Genomic DNA, 17427 nt, shown 5'->3' on the forward strand with positions numbered 1-17427 from the left:
TACAGCAAAGGGCAGCAACGAGGCTGGGAAAAAGAGTGGCAGACAAACATGAGGTGGCTAGTAAACCGCACTCCCCCCCCTTCTCGCATGCACACACACACACACACACACAAATATACACGCATTCAAAGCCTTTGAGACTTCAACTTACAAGCAATTATAAAGATACCAATGTTGCAAAAGTACTACTCAAAGAATATAGAGAACTAATGGCAAGCAAAGCAACAAAGTGCATGCATGGCCATTACCGACAACACATGCTACATGACAACCAACTGCAAGCACAACTTTATGAAAAGGGCCTTCCCAAACAAAATGAAACGGTCATTAGAGAATCAAGGAAATTTTTTGTCACCACAATTGGTCTCCCAACAAATAGTGATCAATTATTTACATTATTTCAACAAAAACTTGTTCGTTTACCTCCACTACAACTAGCACAAAACCAATACACATTTAATCCTATATGGCCCAGCACACTAAACAATTTAATGACTGAAAAACCAAAAAGCATGGGATTACTTGAACTTGGAAATCCTGTTAGGCACAACTCAATCATGTACTTGCAACTATCACACAAACCTATAAAGGGGCTTGTCTGGATGTGCAAGAAACCTCAGTTTATGAAGGATAATTAAGGAGATAAATTTTCCTTCTGAGCATAAAACATACAAGCCAAATCTTGGGGTTTTACCAATTGGAAGAAGAGATCTAGATCACAATCATTCTTCCAATGGCTGGGAGGTCAAATGGACCATTCTGCAGTTGAACAGACTTTCCGTGTTAGCATTTTAATTACGCCGGCTGGTAAAGCTATCTAGATGTCCATGGGCATGACTGATGCTCCACAAATTAGTAATGTTACAGCTGGATAAACTACACACGCACAAAGCATAGGCAGTGCCATGAAAGCATCCACAAACACATAATGGGTTGCTAGGAGTCATCAACAATAATAATGAAAAATACATATGTTAAAGACCTGCGCCTAACTATATTGGCTGAACTGCAAATCAACTCAGGATGGGTAGCACATTACAAGTTGATGAAGAGTGTGAGAGCAGAAACCAGGTTTGGCAATTCTTGCACCCCGTTAGCTTTGAAAAAATCAGTCACCTCTTTGAAGCACACCACCCAGCTCACCCAAAACACCATTACTGAGAAGACCAGTAAGAATCATGTTTCTTTAGGTGGTGTATCAGGCTCCTCCTCTGGCTTCTCTTCTTCTTCTTTTTTCTCTTCCTCTTCATCTTCCTCTGGAGGATCAGTTGGAGGAGGCTGAGGGAGTGGAGTTTTCATTGGACTGAACTGCGGAAAAATATCTGGCCGTCTTCCAGGTCGGGGTCTCTCCCATTCCTGCAGGAAAGGCCAAAAGGAAATTAGACCCGTAGGTGCCTCCAATTTGTTTTGATGAAAAAACCGTCAAAACTTTTACAGATGGATGTTTACTTGATTATGTAGACTTCATGCTCGCTGCTCTGCCGACGCACCCCCCCTCTCTCCTGCTCGCGCCGTCCTGCCCTGCCATCCTCGCCCCCCCACTACTGGCGCTGCCCATCTCCCACACAGCCCTCCACACGCCCGCACACTGCCTCTCCTCCTTTCGCTCCTGCCCGCCGCCCGCCCAACCCTTGTCACACAACCCCCCCCCCCCCCCCTTCACTGTGCCCACCTCCATTTTCCCTGGTTCAGATTCCTTTCAGAGTAGGGTTTGCAGCAGCAAAGGTCGTGCCAGCACTAGTAGCAGACGCATATGGATGCTCGTGCTCTGCCACAGAGGGACTCAGATGAAGCCCCCTCACCGACCCAGCGGAGCCCACCATCCGACTTTCTCTGTCGCCAGCAAAGCAAGCGAGCCTTGCAGCAGAGGTGGAGCGCCTTCAGGCCACCTCTCTCATCTGCAAGATTATTGGCAGCCGTCCCAGTCGAGGAGAGGTACGTGACCTTCTACAGGCCTGCCTTCTAGGAGAGGTAGGGAAGATCATCGACATCCAGCTTCTCGGGTGAGGATACTATCACATAGAGTTTCGAGACTCCCGAGATGGCGGCCAAGGTCATCTCGATGAGCCTGTTGGCCACCCGAGCAGTCAAAGCACACTTCCGACAGTGGCGCCATCGGTTCGATTCTGCATCAGATGTTCTTGTAGAGGAGGCACACTTGCCTAATTCGGTCTGCTTCCCTGGCCTGAGGCGGAAATACTTACCGCTTCTTACTAGGATTGGTTCCGAGATCGGGACAATTTTGAAGACACAGTAGCTTCAGTTGGAGCCAAGGCTGCTGGTGTGCCTTCAGTTCGTGTTCTCATTCGTGACACTCATACTCTCCCGAAGGTGGTCCTTCTACCTAGGGTGAGTGGGGCATGGTTACGCCAAAGGGTGGAGTGTTCAGGACTCCCGAACCAGTGCTTCATTTGCAGGCAGATGGGCCACTTAGCGAATGCCTATCCTCGCAGGAGATCTCGACCCACAGCGCATGCGCAGCCTCCCAAGGCTGAGCATGCTCAGTAGACAAGTACCCAGGACACACAGGCTGGTACCTCGACAGAGGCCAGCGATCAGCCAGCTGATGGCTGGCATCAAGTGCCCGAACGCTGTCGACACGAAAAGGCTTGCCACTGGTGGCCGACCTCCTACAGCTCAACAACATTGGGTTGCGACACGGAACCGTTTTGACCCCCTCGAGTAGGAGCCGCCCCCCCCCCCCCCCCCCCCCACCTTTAGACTCCTCCGTCCCGCCGCCTCCTCCCCCTCCTCTCCCACCCGCTCCTCTCTCCCCGATGGGGCCCTCACCCTCATCAACCGACCCATCCCACACTCCTCAGACGCAAGGGGACTGGACACACATCCGCAGTGAGACGATCTCTTGGTAGTGCTTTCGCTACGAGTCGCATGGCTCGAGAGGGACTGTCCCACCTGAGGACGCCACTTTTGGTCTAGATCTCTCCTTTTACAGCAATCCCTCGTTGTTTGACCAGCTTTGACATTCGCAGACGATAGAACTTCTTCGACTACAGCTTCACACGCTTCCTTGGTGACCTTTCTCCCGACCTGGAGGAAGCTTGCTTTCGAGTTCACGTCCTCTTTCTAGAAGCCTGAGGCACTAAGGCTCTGGATAAAGCGGTAGGTTTCTCCTTTTTGTTGTGCTCCAGCAATCATACAGAGTGGACCATGCACACAGTCCTTGACTGGCTCCAGGTCCACACTATTGAGTTCTCACACCACATATGGGACCTGGGGCTGACAGATCTGGTACAGACAATTCAGTCTTTAGCCAAGTTTAGTGTGATGCCGCCGGATGCAGCAGGTTGCAGGCACATTGTGGTGTATTTCGAAATTAATGAAATCCAGTCTTTTTGTTTACTGAATCTACTTGAAAGAATTGAATGATGAACAAAGAACCAATATGTTTGAATTGGATAAAGAACGACAAGAATTTCTGCACACACAGGTTGATTGCTTCTCTGAAGGCCTACGAGGCGAGTTACCTCCACCTCTGTCACGTGACACATCCAACCCTATGTGTCCGTGGACAAGCTACAGCACAACAAGGGTTCAATCAGTCCAATCAGTCTAGATTTAGAAGTGATCTGGCACTTTTGTGAGTCTATTCGTAGACCATGCATGCCCAAACACTTAGTGTAGATGCATATCCTCTGGTTGCACACAGCATGATCATAAGCATTCCCATCAAAATCCATCAGAATCCTTCAGGAGAATTTTCCAGTGCATTTAGCCTATTTTACCTATTTTTGACATTTTTCACTTATTATTTTTAAGTGACTTTTGTTGGAAAGTAGGTAGGGCAAATTGAGTTTGTATATAAGCAAACCTAGACTAGCACTATTTCGCAGAAGAGGCAGCAGGAGCACTCGCTCAACAGGCAGCTTCTCAGCAGAACCCCAAGCCCTAGAGTTTTTGCTCCACAGCAACCACCTAGCATTTTTGGACCAGATCAGCCAGCATTTTTGCTCTTGCAGATCCCTGGCGACAGAAGACTCAACACGAGACCTAGCGTTTTGCAGTTGCAGGCTATCCGGCGACAGCAGAGCCATTTTCAGCCCTAGCGTTTTTGCATCTGCATCACACCCTAGTGTTTTGCAGATTCTCCGCGACAGAACCTCAAGAACCATCAGCGTTTTCAGTTTTCAGCCCTTAGACACCGCAGATAAGTCCCGAACCTCGCAGATCTCACCTTCCCGCAGCAGATCCTCGCCGCATGGTCAGATTCCGCAAGGTTTACAGATTCAGCCCGGAAAACGCAGATTTCAGCATCTGCGTTTTCAGCGCGTCGTCGTCGTACCGTCGCCATCGACATCGTCACCGGTATAGAGTCAGAATTCAGCAGATACAAGATTTGCCGATTTCAACCATTAGCGTTTTCAGATTTCAGCCCGTCTCGTCGTCGTCCTCATTGTCGTCGACATCGTCGGCAAGTCCAAGCATTGTAGAGATTTGTGCAATCAATAGTAGACCACTGTCGTCGTCGTCCTCATTGACGTTGACATCGTTAGCAAGTCCAAGCATTGTAGAGATTTGTGCAATCAATAGTAGACCACTCTCGCCGACGAGAGTGGGGCCTTCGGAGGAGGGTTTTACGTCTCTGGTGTCGTATTCTCTTCTCTATCTCTCAGTCTCATGCAATTCCATTCACAATGTCCATTCACTTTGTTTGTGTTCATTGCACTCTCTCATTAAGAACAGAAGGCTCTCCCTTCCATAGGAATACAAGGAACCTTGAGCACAGTTCGGAGCACTCATCTTGAGCAAAGCGCAAACATTCATTCCGTTGCACCTAACTACCTCGTACTGAAGACCATACGATTGATTTCATTCATGGAAGTACACTACCGAACCGACCACCTTATCGAGTTAGCCGAGCCTAGAATGAAGAAATAATGAACCAAGTAAAAGAACTTCTAGAAAAGAGTCTCATCTAACTGAGTACATCACCTTACTGTTCTCTGGTTTTGCTAGTACTAAAGAAAGATGGATCTTGGAGAATGTGCATTGATTATAGAGCTCTCAATAAAATCACCATCAAGAATAGATTCCCTATTCCAAGGATCGATGATATTCTTGATAAACTTCATGGATCCTCTTGTTTTAGCAGAATTGATTTGAAAAATGGATATCATCATATCTGAATCGCTCCGGGAGATATCTACAAGACAATCTTTCGGACAACTTTTGGTTTATATGAATATTTGGTGATGCCTTTTGGACTCACGAATGCTCCAACAACATTCAACCGAATGATGGATAGGATTTTCCGAAAGTATTCATCTTTTGTCAGCACTTTCTTTGACGACATTATTCTTTTCTCCAAAAATGAAGCAGAACATTGACACCATCTGCTACTGGTCTTTCAAGCGTTGCAAAATCATAGATTGATTATCAATGCCAAAAAGAGTGAGTTTTTCTTACTGGAGATACATTTCTTGGGACACATTGTCTCAGAAGGAGTACAGATGGACACGGCCATAATCGAGACTATCCGCGAGTGGCCCGACCTAAAGAATGTTCAAAAAGTTTGAAGCTTTTTGGGCTTGTGGGTTTATTATTGTCGGTTCATTCGGAATACAGAGATAGCTTCACCTTTGCATTTACTGACTCAAAAGGGAGTCCCTTTTACGTGGGGATCGAGAGAGGTGACTACTTTTCACACTTAAAAAAAATTAACTACAAAACCAGTGTTGGCTTTGCTAGACTTGCAAAAGCCATTCGAAGTTTATGTGATACTTGTGCTCGTAGTCAAGGAGTAATTTTGATGCAAGAAGGCCATGTGATTGCTTATGAAAGCCGGATGTTTTCACGGCCAGAATTGGTAGCACAGATATATGAGAAAGAGCCTTTGGCAGTGATCCATGCTCTTACACAATGGCGACAATATTTACTCGGAGCCGATTTCACAGTCTTTACAAATCACCAGAGTTTACGCTACTTGTCACAGAAGCAGCTTTTGGAAAAGCGGATGCGATGGACTAACATCTTGTCTTAGTTTCACTTCCAGATTGTCCATGTTTAGGGACAGAAGAATTTAGTGGCAGATGCGTTGTCTCGGAAGCCTTGGTTCTGGCTATTTCCGCGATTCATCACAGAAGCTTCGAGGATATGGTTGACTAGTACATCACAGATCCTGACTTTGCCGACATTTTTACTCGGATACAGAATGAGGAGACAGCTTTTTATTCCATACGGGATGGCTATTTGATGCGGAAAATGATGTTGTGTGTTACACAACCTTTGAGGGAAAAGGTTTTGACAAAGTGCCATTGTCCACCTTTTACGGGTCACCGCGGCATAGATACCACCTTGAAGGGTGTGGAGCGTTACTTCTATTGGCCGAGACTCAAAAAGGATGTAGACGACTTTGTTCGCACTTGTTTAGTATGCCAAAAGGTCAAGTTTGACAGGCATAAGGCACGCGGACTCTTACAGCCTTTACCCATTCCCACTCGCCCCTGGGAAAGCATTGCTATGGATTTCATCCTTGATCTCCCCAAGACTCAAAGTGGGCACGATGGCATTTGGACTGTCATTGACAGATTTAGCAAGCAAGCTCACTTCATTCCAGTAAAGAAAAAACTCAAACCTAATCATTTAGCAAGACTGTTCATCGCTCAAATATTTCAGTTACATGGCATGCCTAAGACCATAGTTTCCAACATAGATCCCCGATTCACGAGTTTGTTTTGGAGGGCTATTTGGAAGAACATTGGCACGCGGCTGCAATTCCATCATCATTCCACACAAAGACAGATGGGCAATCTGAGATAGCCAATTCAATGGTTTTGAATTTATTGAAGTCTTATATCTCCGAGCAGAAGACTCAATGGGAAAAATATTTGCCTTTGGTGGAGTTTGACTACAATAACACGGTTCACTCTTCGACGGGGAAGGCGCCATTTGAGGTGATTGAAGGTGCTAAGAAGGTCCCTCCTTTTCTAAGCACCAAGGACAAGATTTTTATAGTTGACCAGTACACGAGGGACTTGGACAATGCTTTTGCCAAGGTTCGCGAGGCTCTAGAGAAGTCTCAAGCACGGCATAAGAAGGCAGCTGATCGACATAGACGCGACTTGAAGTTGAAGGAAGATGATTGCGTGCTCTTACGTTTTGAGAAGGCACGCCGAAGAAAACGAAAGGAAAAAGAGAGGCTTTTTCCAAAGTTTAGCATGAGGTATCATGGCCCTTTCCAAATTCAAGAAAGATAAATGATGTATCCTTCAGACTCAAGTTGCCAGACACTTGGAAGATTCACACTGTGTTTCATGTGAGTCTTTTGAAACCCTTTAAGGGTGAGCTAACAATTGATGGGGAGCCTGATGAGCAACCTGAAGTGGAAGAGAGAGAGAAGATACTCGTTCTAGATCAGATTCTAGCACAAAAGGAAAGAAAAGTGAAAGGGTGAGCTGACAGTTGATGGGGAGCCTGGTGAGCAACGTGAAGTGGAAGAGAGCGAGAAGATACTCGTTCTAGATCAGATTCTAGCACAAAAGGAAAGAAAAGTGATTCGGCGGTTCTTAGTGAAATTTAAGAACTATCTGGCATTGGATGCGAAGTGGATGGAGGAGGAGGACCTAGCAGATACTCCTCAAATTTTGGAACTTTACCTTGAGGCTTTCGGCTTAGCTGCGTCTATTCCAAAAAATCCGGCAAATCACCAGGGTTGGATTTGGCGCAGACGGGACTGCACAAGAGGGGAGTCACTCCGCTCCTTTGTCAAAGATTACCTGGATGGAATAGAGTCACCGATTTCCCTTTGGATTTCAGGGGTACTGCTCTGCTGACACTATTCTGTTGTATGACTTTATGAATATTGAAAATGGATTTTGTTTGAGTAAAGGACTGAAAGACGAAATGACTGCAGCATTTCGGTCTTGAGAATCTACAGACATGATCGCAATAAGAATTAGCTAATCCGACATCAGTGAGGTCTGGGATGGATCTAGATGCGATTGCTAAATACGTTGCCATGAATCACGGTCTTAGATTTGGAATCAATTTTTATGTGATTGATAAGTACCGACGCACTAGACCGACACAAATCTAGCACTTGCACAAAGACGACTCAGTCAGTGCACATTCACATCATAGAGTCAATGTCTACTAAACTGGTTTATGGCCTCTGTTTGTTTTGCAAGCGTAATCGAGGGTGAGTCACAAACTGATGACGTGGTCGTGGGCCTCGACGCGCAAGTTGTACGGACAGGAGACACGTGGCAGATAGTATGAATTTCCGCATTCTACGAACATGCTGACATGTGGCAGATAGTATGGCTTTCCACATTCTGCACGGACAGGCTAATGTGGCAAACAATACGGCCTTCCGTAATTTGCACTGACAAGGTGTTGACGTGGCCAACTCTACAAATTTTCATAATTTGCACTAGGTGCTTTTCCTAGTAGACTTTGGAGCCACATGCTTTTGAGAGCCAATCGCTTTTGAGTTGAAGGCTTTTCATGTATTGCTTTTCACCAAGGCGAAGGGCCTTTAAAAATAAGTCCCTTGGGCTCTCTCTGGCTCACTTTGTGCTAACGAGCCGATGGGCAGAGGCGACCCAAGGGCAACTGTACTTTGCTCAATAATTAATACAAAAAGAAATACCAAAAGGTGCGCCAGTCTTTGAGGCCAATCTCTCTGGGCACGCCACTACGCCGGGCCGTGTCAACTCGATTGAACTGTGATTTTAAAGTGTGAAGTGTTTAGGGTGATTCTTTCTCGTGTCGCGACAGATTCAAGAATTGGGGTGTCCAAGTTTGTCACACACTACACACTACAAAATGTTTTGTTGATGTGTTTAAACTTTAAATGTGTCTCATAATGATCACATTGATTAAAAAGAAGCTCGGTCAAGGTTTCCCAAAATAATGATGATACAAAATTAATAACTGGAAGAGACATCAGGTACAATCCCAAGCAACACAACCTCAACACTGCCACATTCCTCTGTGATAACACCTGCAATGCATCTGGCATTAAATGAATACCACCATGACCACTAATCTTCACCATGCTCTTCCTACTTGGCTCTGAGCCATCCTCACAAACAGCACATGCAGGAACTTACAATGGGAAAATCAAGAGGTGATCGTCTGGTCATTTTCTCTTCGTCAGGCGCCATCGAGCGAGGTGAGCATCGTACGTGCTTGCAACTCCTTGAGGAAGAGCAGAAGGAGCTCACGTGCAATGAGGTTGAAAAAGGGCTCGCGTGACTAGGATAATTTCTGAATTGGAGGGTTTGTACAAAAGCGCAAGCGGACCCGGAGGAACGAGGAGGAGATGACGAGCTAGAGGCCGAACAGGATGAGCTCTGAGATGGGGGTCGCCAGGTGAGAAAGGCGGCTGGAGAGACGGGGGATATGGCAGCCATGGCTCGCTCGAGCGAAAGAATCAAAGCCTATGAGAAGATGGTTTATAACGCGAGCTTATACACCGGCTGGTGAGCAGTCGGTGCGTTCATTGGGCAGCCGGTGCGGTGCGAAGTCAATATGGTTGAGAGCATGCAAGATAGATTCACATGCTTAGAATAGGTTGTAAGAGGAGCTGAGAAACCAGCTAGAAGCAGGTTAAAGATTCATTGAATCTTTGGCACATGGGAGAGGAGGGGGTTTTCTTCCTTGAAGCTGGCTAACATGTTCATTAGGTTGAAAGCCAAGCCTCAATTATCAGATCATTACCCGCTTATTATCGCCATAGATGATAAAGCTGCCAAGATTAGAAACCATTGATTTCACACTAACCCGGGTCTTTTCCAACTCAAATTTTTCCAGTCCTCACTCAAGAAAATTTGGCCATATGCTTTTTCGATGGGAGTAACTCCAAGTGTTACCAGGTCTAATGTCATTAAGGATTCCCAAAAGGCTTGTATCACATTCAGAAAAGAAGTGTCTACGATCAAAAAAAGAGAGGAGAGACTCGATTTATCAAGAGCTCATAGTATTAGAGTCATCTGCTTCACTTACAATCGATGTTCAGAACCAAATCTCCAGCTTGAGATCTTAGATCAAAGCTAAGGAAGAACTCGTCTATCATCATGCTACCATCTTCTTTCAGGAGTGGTGGAATGGGAAAGTAGATCGCCTATTCAAGGAGATGATCAAGACTCTCAAAAAACAAGCTAAATACGACATCCCTCTTTTGATAATTGATGAAGATACAACAACAAATGAAGAAGAAAACACAAGTTTGGCTAAGTCACATTTTGAAAATCTTTTTATTCATATCGAGGTTGCAATTACACCTAAAAAGTAGCAACTAGAGAAGAAATGTGGGCAGCTAAGGTAAAAGTTATCCCTGTCTCCATAGCTAGTCAACTAGAGAGACCGTTCTCTGTTGAAGAGATTAAAAAATCAATTGAGGGATCAAAGGTCAACAAGACCCCGAGCCTAGACATACTACTAGCTGAGTTTTATCAAGCCTTCCAAAAATGGATTGTTCCTATTTTGCTTCTAGTTTGGGAGGAGGCTTGCCTCTATGGTGCCCTCTCCACAGCCATCAACACAGGTATCATAAAGCTTTTGCATAAGAGGGGGCCTAAGGAGGTCTTGTCCAAGTGGAGTCCTCTTACCATGCTAAATATTGTTTATAAAATCTTTGCCAAATTGGTTGCTAACGGAATCATTGTGGTTCTTATGCAACTTATCTCAAAGAGGAGAAGGGTTTTATACGAGGAAGAAGAATCCTAAAGGTTGTAATTGCCAACTCGAAAGACATTGAACATGCTCAGGACATGGGTAATGAGTTTGTTTTCATAAAAAATGACTTTGATAAAGTCTATGATAGGCTAGAAGGGAGTTTTATTTTGCTCAATATGGCTCATGTGGGTTTTGGCCCAAAGCTTATTCACTTTGTCTCAGGACGCTCTTTGGCAATGCAAGGGTTAGTGGTGGGGTAAAGGCAATATGCCCTTTGCCCGAGGCCGGACGTTCGATGTTCGGTCGCCCACTATGTGTACATACACATTCTTTATTCTTCATATACGCAAAGAATAAGGAGCTCCTCCCCACCACTTCTTAGAGTGAAGCTCCATCAACACAGTGTGTCTTCTACTCTTCTCCTCACTCGCACTCCACATGCACATTTCGGACGCGCTGGTCATATCAGAATTTTGAAATTCTAAGCGCTAAATTTTTTGCAACATCCTACAGCAATCTCGACATATAGAAGCTTGGCAATTCGGATTCGTACATTGTAGAGAGTGATGTAGTTTGCATCTCTGGCTATGTATGTCACATTGTGGTGCTACTTGAGAGAGAATCTAGCTTGCATTTGTGTGTGAAAGTGATTCTTTGGGATGTGACTTTCGGATTGTTACACATTCGAATGCGGTTTTGTACGCATTGTATGGTGATGTAGGACATTCCAAAGAGTAGTTTTAGCACAGTTTTGTGCGGATTTGCTATGTATGCAAATGTGAATACGAAATGATCTTATTATAGCTCAAAGTGATAGGTTCACAAGTATACAGATGTTTCGGATAGGTGGATTTTCCATAGAGCTACTCATGTGGGAGTGAGCTCGGTTGCCATGCTTATGGTACATGTATGTCATATATGGATCTGTGATTGAGACGGATGCTCTCATACAGTTTTATGCACTTTTGATTACGACCCACAAGTTTTGTCTTACTTCTCTCCATCATGCGTTTAGTCACTTTTGACTTGGTGTATGACATTTGTGGATGAGAGATTGAGTCTTTGTTTTGCACATTGCCGGAACGGATTCCTTGATGCATTTTATGCATTGTTTGTGTTGCCAATTTTTTATGGCTGATATCTTTGGGTTTCTACTCAGTTTTTAGGGAAAACTCTACGGTTTTTTTCCAGTTTCTTGCCATACTTTATGCGTATCCGCTGATTTACTCTCTTATGGTTTAGTGGTCGAGTTTGACTCCCACTTTGACAGGTTTTGTCAGCTTGGGCATGGGTGAGTGTTCTTGTATCCACTCTTGCAGGAGTGAGGATTGCATATGCTTATGTGGCTACATATTACAGACAGTCACATGCTTTACATGTTTTTTGCAGATCTTTGCAGACATTTTTTTTGTGGGATGCATTTTGATCGTGTTTGCTCCCTACTTGCATGTATGGTTATGTATGTTCGGTTGAGTTGTTTGTCCCAAATTGTATGCCTACAAATAGAAGATTGTAAAGTTGGTTTTATGCATATGTGTGCATCAGTTTTGATGCAATTGATCATGGTTTTCATGATTGTGTAGTAGTCCAATGATCTCCCACTTTGTTGCTATTTTGTCATGGTTTATGGTTGAGTTTGATATCTTGCCGTACTTTGGTTTCTTGGCATCCATATAGCAGACATGTGTGACAATTTAGAGTCTACAATGATGACTCATGATAGACGGCGGTCTCATAGTTTCGGATATATGCGATGTTGGCATTGTGGTCACACATGACACATTAGGCACCGCTCTTTCAAAAATATGAGGTAACAACGGAGATGCATGTGTGATATAGATGAGGTTTTGACACATGCTAGAGTGCTCCTAGAGTGGTGGCTTCATGTGCTAGTGACAGTGATGTCACGTTTTCCTTTAGCGTTCCTCCTGCTTACATTTCTTCAAGAGGTGACACTTCTCCTCGTTGGTTACTAGTTGAGGATGCAATTTTCCACACACCATATATCGTGACTGGTTTAGCACTTTCTCTAGCGGGAGCTTTAGTTGTCTACACTTGGTCAATTTTTTGGTGGCGTTTGACATTGCAGCTCTGCAGGAGATGTTTGCTTGTCATTGCCCATTGGTGCATCATATACGCTACAACCTGTGTGCTATGTTCCTCAGCTGAGACAGAGTTTGATCTTAGTGGGATAATTAGAAAATTTTGAGTGTCAGACACTGCTTAGAGAGTATTCTTTTCAATTGCATTGTGGATCATTGATGATTGCCAAGGGATGCCATTGTGGCTTGGTATATCCTATGCATGTATCTGAGGTATGAGACGACATGGTCTCAGTTTTGTTGCTGGCATGCATTGAGCGAGAGACGAGACATATCTCCTTTGTAGGTGAGCTCTAGTATGCTCACGAGACAGAGAACTTAGCTATGCAGAACATGCCAGTAGACTCTGTAGAGACAAAGGTAGAGCAACAATGCTCTAGTGAGACACAATAATTGGCGTCATTGGAGTCTGTGCAAAACAACGGGTGGTGTCATTGGAGTCTCTGTGAATAGAGGTAGAGCAAGTCTGGTCCCTAGAGACATAGGTAGAGATGACGGGCATGGAGTGTGTGTGAATAGAGGTAGAGCAAGTGTGGTCCCTAGAGACATAGGCAGAGATGACGGGCATGGAGTCTGTGTGAATAGAGGTAGAGCAAGTCTGGTCCCTAGAGACATAGGCAGAGATGACGGGCATGGAGTTCTTTGATATGATTATGCTAGAGGCTGATGAGTCGATGCCAGGATGCATGGTTCCACCTATGGGTAAGAGAGACATAGCCATCCCAATGTCGAAGTTGACATATCCATACATGATGAGTATTCTTGATGATGCAGTGCATGCAAATAGCAAGGAGGCTAGGAAAGCTAGGTTTGGATAGATTTTGTCAATGTTTGGGCATCTCATGTACGACCTACTAGTGTTGAGGCTTGACTTAGCAGTTGTAATGGGATCATTTGCAGCAAGGATTGTCAGTCGTACGGTGACTGACACTAGCATGATACTTAATGGAGCTTTGAAAATTATATACAGTTCTCTATGAGATGGCTCTAGCATGGATACGCACGCTCGACTATCATTAGAGCCGATACGATTGCATGTAGATTGACTCATGAGCCAGTGGGAATAGGTTGAGAGAGTCTCTCACTTGTTTTCTTGTACATACTAGTAGTTTATCTAGTAGCACTTGTAATGTAATTGGTCTATTAACTTGAGAATAACAAAAATTAATGAGAGTACTTTTGTGAAATTGCTTTGTGAGCATAGCGGGTGAAGATAATTGATAGTATTTGATTAACTTGGTATGAACAATACTTTTGCAAAAGAGAGAATTCAGAGAACATGACGACAGTTGAGGACCAGATTTATGTGGAGCCGGTCCCCCCTCCAATAGGAATTTGTATTATGATTTCTCCCATTAAGAGAGACTTGTTACATTACAATCTTTGTGTTCCTTGTGACCTAGGTGATGCAATGAAGATGGAAATCTTCATGCATCACAAGAATAACATAAACTTTGAAGAAGCTTTAACTATCCCAAGCCTCATTCCCAAGACCTCAAACACCTTAAAAGGTGGAGACAGCTAGCAGGGAATGAGGGTGCCACAAATGGCTCCAAGCACACAACAAGCCTAAACTAGTAAGCTCAAAGATGGCGTTGGTGTGTCACTCACCGCTCTACGCTTTCTGTCGTGGAGGATTCCTCGTCGTGAAGAAGAGAGAGACGCCACTATGCCGCGCTCAACCGCCTCGCCGTCGTCGTGCCGCTGCAATGCTCGATCGCACACTCTCTTTCTCTCTCTCTCTCTCTCTCTCTCTCACACACACACACACACACACACACACACACACACACACACACACACACACACACACACACACACACACACACACACACACACACACAAGGAGATGAAGAAGAAGAAGATGGAGATGGAGCAAGAGCACTCTTCAATTGCACAAATGAGAGAATGAGTGAATTTTGAGTTTAGTTGACTTTTATATGAGCTCGCTCCATTCACACTTGGGCGCCCATGCTTAGCCAACTAATCCCTTGAATGTTCTAGTTAGAGTGCGCCTCTCATCGACGATCACTCTTACCCTTTTTCTAGTGGACCGACAAGCCCGGTACCTGACTCTACCAAATAAATAATACAACATCCATCGTAGGTGATAGGAATGTGCGTGAGGGTTAACATGCCCCCCTTCCTGATGTAGATTCCGTCCTCGGAATCTATTGAGTTGAAGCTCGTTCGTTGAGATGGAAGAGCATTTGAGATGAATGTCCTTAGCCTTCTTCAATCACTGCAAAATTAAACAACATTGGCACAGTAATTGCATTCTCATATACAATTAAAAAGCATATGCAGTTTTAAGCAGACAAATTGATTGGTATCATAATTCTAAACCATTTGTCAGCAATAAACATTAAATTTCAATATAATCAAATGCATAAACAGTTGTAAAGGTAAAAATTAAACAAGTCTAGGGTCGCTAATTTAACGGTCGAAAGGCACTAAAGATCGACTATTAATACCATGGGAAAGCTTCTCAATTTTCTCTGGTCAATTAAGTTATTTAATTGTGAGAGCCAAGTATTTCATGTCCGAGGGCTGACTAGAGGCTATACCTAGAAGACCTTGTAGTTAAGCTACGATAAAAGGAATTTATCATAATCGTCGCTTGACTAATTACCTTTTCTTTGACCCCCCAAAGTCTTTTCACAGTGATTCAATTTTGATGTGTGTGCTTATTTTGTATGCCTTGGGTTTTTTGCTTTTCAGGGAAAAGCGCTCACACTGGGAACCTCTAGGGCTCTAGTACCATAGGCGATACATGTGAGTGGAGTACCAAATCAAGCTGAGGTTTCTCTTCCAGCTTAAGATTTTACATTGTGGCCCTTTGATTTTTTGTTTGTTCGTTTTCAGCATTTTAATTTTGTAACTTTGGGGGGTCATATAACATTGTTACCCTCCCCAGGCTCATCACACTAGTAAACTCCCTTTATAATACTTAAGGTAAGGGTCAATAGGGACTAAGCCCACTAGAAAGCCCTAGTACATTTCACACAATGCTGCCTAAATCAGATTAACAACCTAAGTAACCATTGATTATTAGGAAGGCATTCCCCATGGTATTAAGAGAAGATCTTTAACACCTAGCTTGGTCAAACTAGCTTAGTCAGAGTGGTTGATTTTTAAACCTAGACAAGTGATTATGACAAAAAATTACATTGAATTTAATGTTTCATACTAAGCAAATGTGTTGAATATTAGGCTACCAATCACAATTAAAGCAGACAAACATGGATGCAAAAAGATAAGGGGCAATGCTAATGGACAAGAAACACCTGTTTGTCTTGATGATCGTGCTTGATTTGAAAAGTGGATGAGAGAAAAATTCCATGAAGGTCCAAATCCTAACCACAGCAACACGTTCCTGTACACACGAGGAAACACAAAGAATACCTCTAGGAGGCACATCAGTGGGAAGAAAGAACTTTGCTAATCACTAAACTCTAAAACAGAAACACTCCTATTGTAATAATCCTACTTACCCTCCATCACTCGAGTTTCTGTTTTATGACGTAGGTTTCTGTTTCACTGTATTGGATGTGAATGTGTAGGTCTGGGTCAATGTTTTGACTTTTATTGTGCATACTCGTTTGCTAATTGCTCTTGCTCTTTATTTTTTAATTTTGTTTTGTGAGTATAAGGCTTTATATATACATTCCCTAAGATTGGGAGATTGAGAGGTCAGGGGGAAGGTTGAGAGGGGAGTGAGTGAATGATGACTGTCAGCAAACACTCTCCCCTTCCTTGGGTAGATCATACCGTTTGAAATGCGCTCGTCACCCTTTGAAACCAATTGTTCCAGTTGGTAATAGGTGAGGATTTTTCGACCATCCTATGCGTTTAAGGTACTCTCCCAGGATCGAACTTGAAGTGGTTCATTAGGTGATTCTTGAATACTAGGAGGTGTGGAATCCTTTGTAGCTTTATGGAGGTCCACTATTATAGGTGGAGGTTGTGGAGAAGCTTTTACCTCTATGGATGCATTACATGAGGAGCTAGAAGCTTCATGGGTCTCCCCCCTTCCTAAGCTAGGTGGAACAAATCGTTCTTTCTTCGGTACCCAAACTAGCTCTGGAGCGGGTGTGTAGCATTCTGTGATTTTTTTCTTTCCGCGATCGTCAATTCGTTTTGGAGCTACCGGATTGGGCTCACATGGGTCAAGTGGCAAGTAAGAACAAAATCTACGTTTTGGCACCCAGATTTGATCATTCCCTTGATAGTAGCCTTGGGCTTCCAATAGTCGTTTAGGAATCCACCGCCACATTTCCTTACATTTCTTGGGGTGAATGGGACGTTTCTTACCAGCCTCCTGTCTTTTAGCACTGGCTATGGTCGCTAAAGAAGTTTTAGGGACCCACTTGTATGTTTTCTTTGTTATATGAGGATGAGTCTTGTCAGAAGCTATATGCATTGCTTGTAGCATATTTAAGGGTACATGCATTTCATCCCCCTCAGGTGTTACCCAGGTCGTCCCCCTATTTCCCCAAGTGTCTATGGTTGCTGCTAGGTGGACCCAATCCACATTGTCCGACTCAGTCATCCCAGGTAGTACATCCATATAAGGAGAATCTTCCCCAACATCAGTGTGTCCGATTTACACGTGTAACAATATTGCAATGGGGCGAGTGAACTGTGGTGTTAGATCTATGATCAATTATAAACCTGTTTCCTAGAG

General features: G+C 44.1%; 1 protein-coding gene across 1 annotated transcript; it reads right to left on the minus strand.

Annotated features, from left to right (window-relative positions):
* Positions 1–920: 920 nt before the first annotated feature.
* LOC147425922 (uncharacterized) lies at positions 921–9389 on the minus strand. Its single transcript, XM_086498362.1, has 2 exons — positions 9072–9389; positions 921–1356 (listed from the first exon to the last, which is right to left on the minus strand). Exons 1-2 carry the CDS (start codon positions 9372–9374, stop codon positions 1177–1179), a joined length of 483 nt encoding a protein of 160 aa, XP_086354488.1. The 5' UTR covers positions 9375–9389; the 3' UTR covers positions 921–1176.
* Positions 9390–17427: the final 8038 nt, after the last annotated feature.

Source organism: Adiantum capillus-veneris, chromosome 24 (assembly GCF_014529385.1).
Source record: "Adiantum capillus-veneris isolate H3 chromosome 24, ASM1452938v2, whole genome shotgun sequence".
NCBI classification, from domain to species: Eukaryota; Viridiplantae; Streptophyta; class Polypodiopsida; order Polypodiales; family Pteridaceae; genus Adiantum; species Adiantum capillus-veneris.

What these genes read in the sequence shown, in the direction of transcription:
- LOC147425922 (XM_086498362.1), bottom strand. Translation starts at nt 9,374, where the DNA reads ATGGCTGCCATATCCCCCGTCTCTCCAGCCGCCTTTCTCACCTGGCGA. An exon ending in CACCTCTTGATTTTCCCATT is followed by an intron (nt 1,357 to 9,071) that starts GTAAGTTCCTGC and finishes CCTTTCCTGCAG; the next exon opens with GAATGGGAGAGACCCCGACC.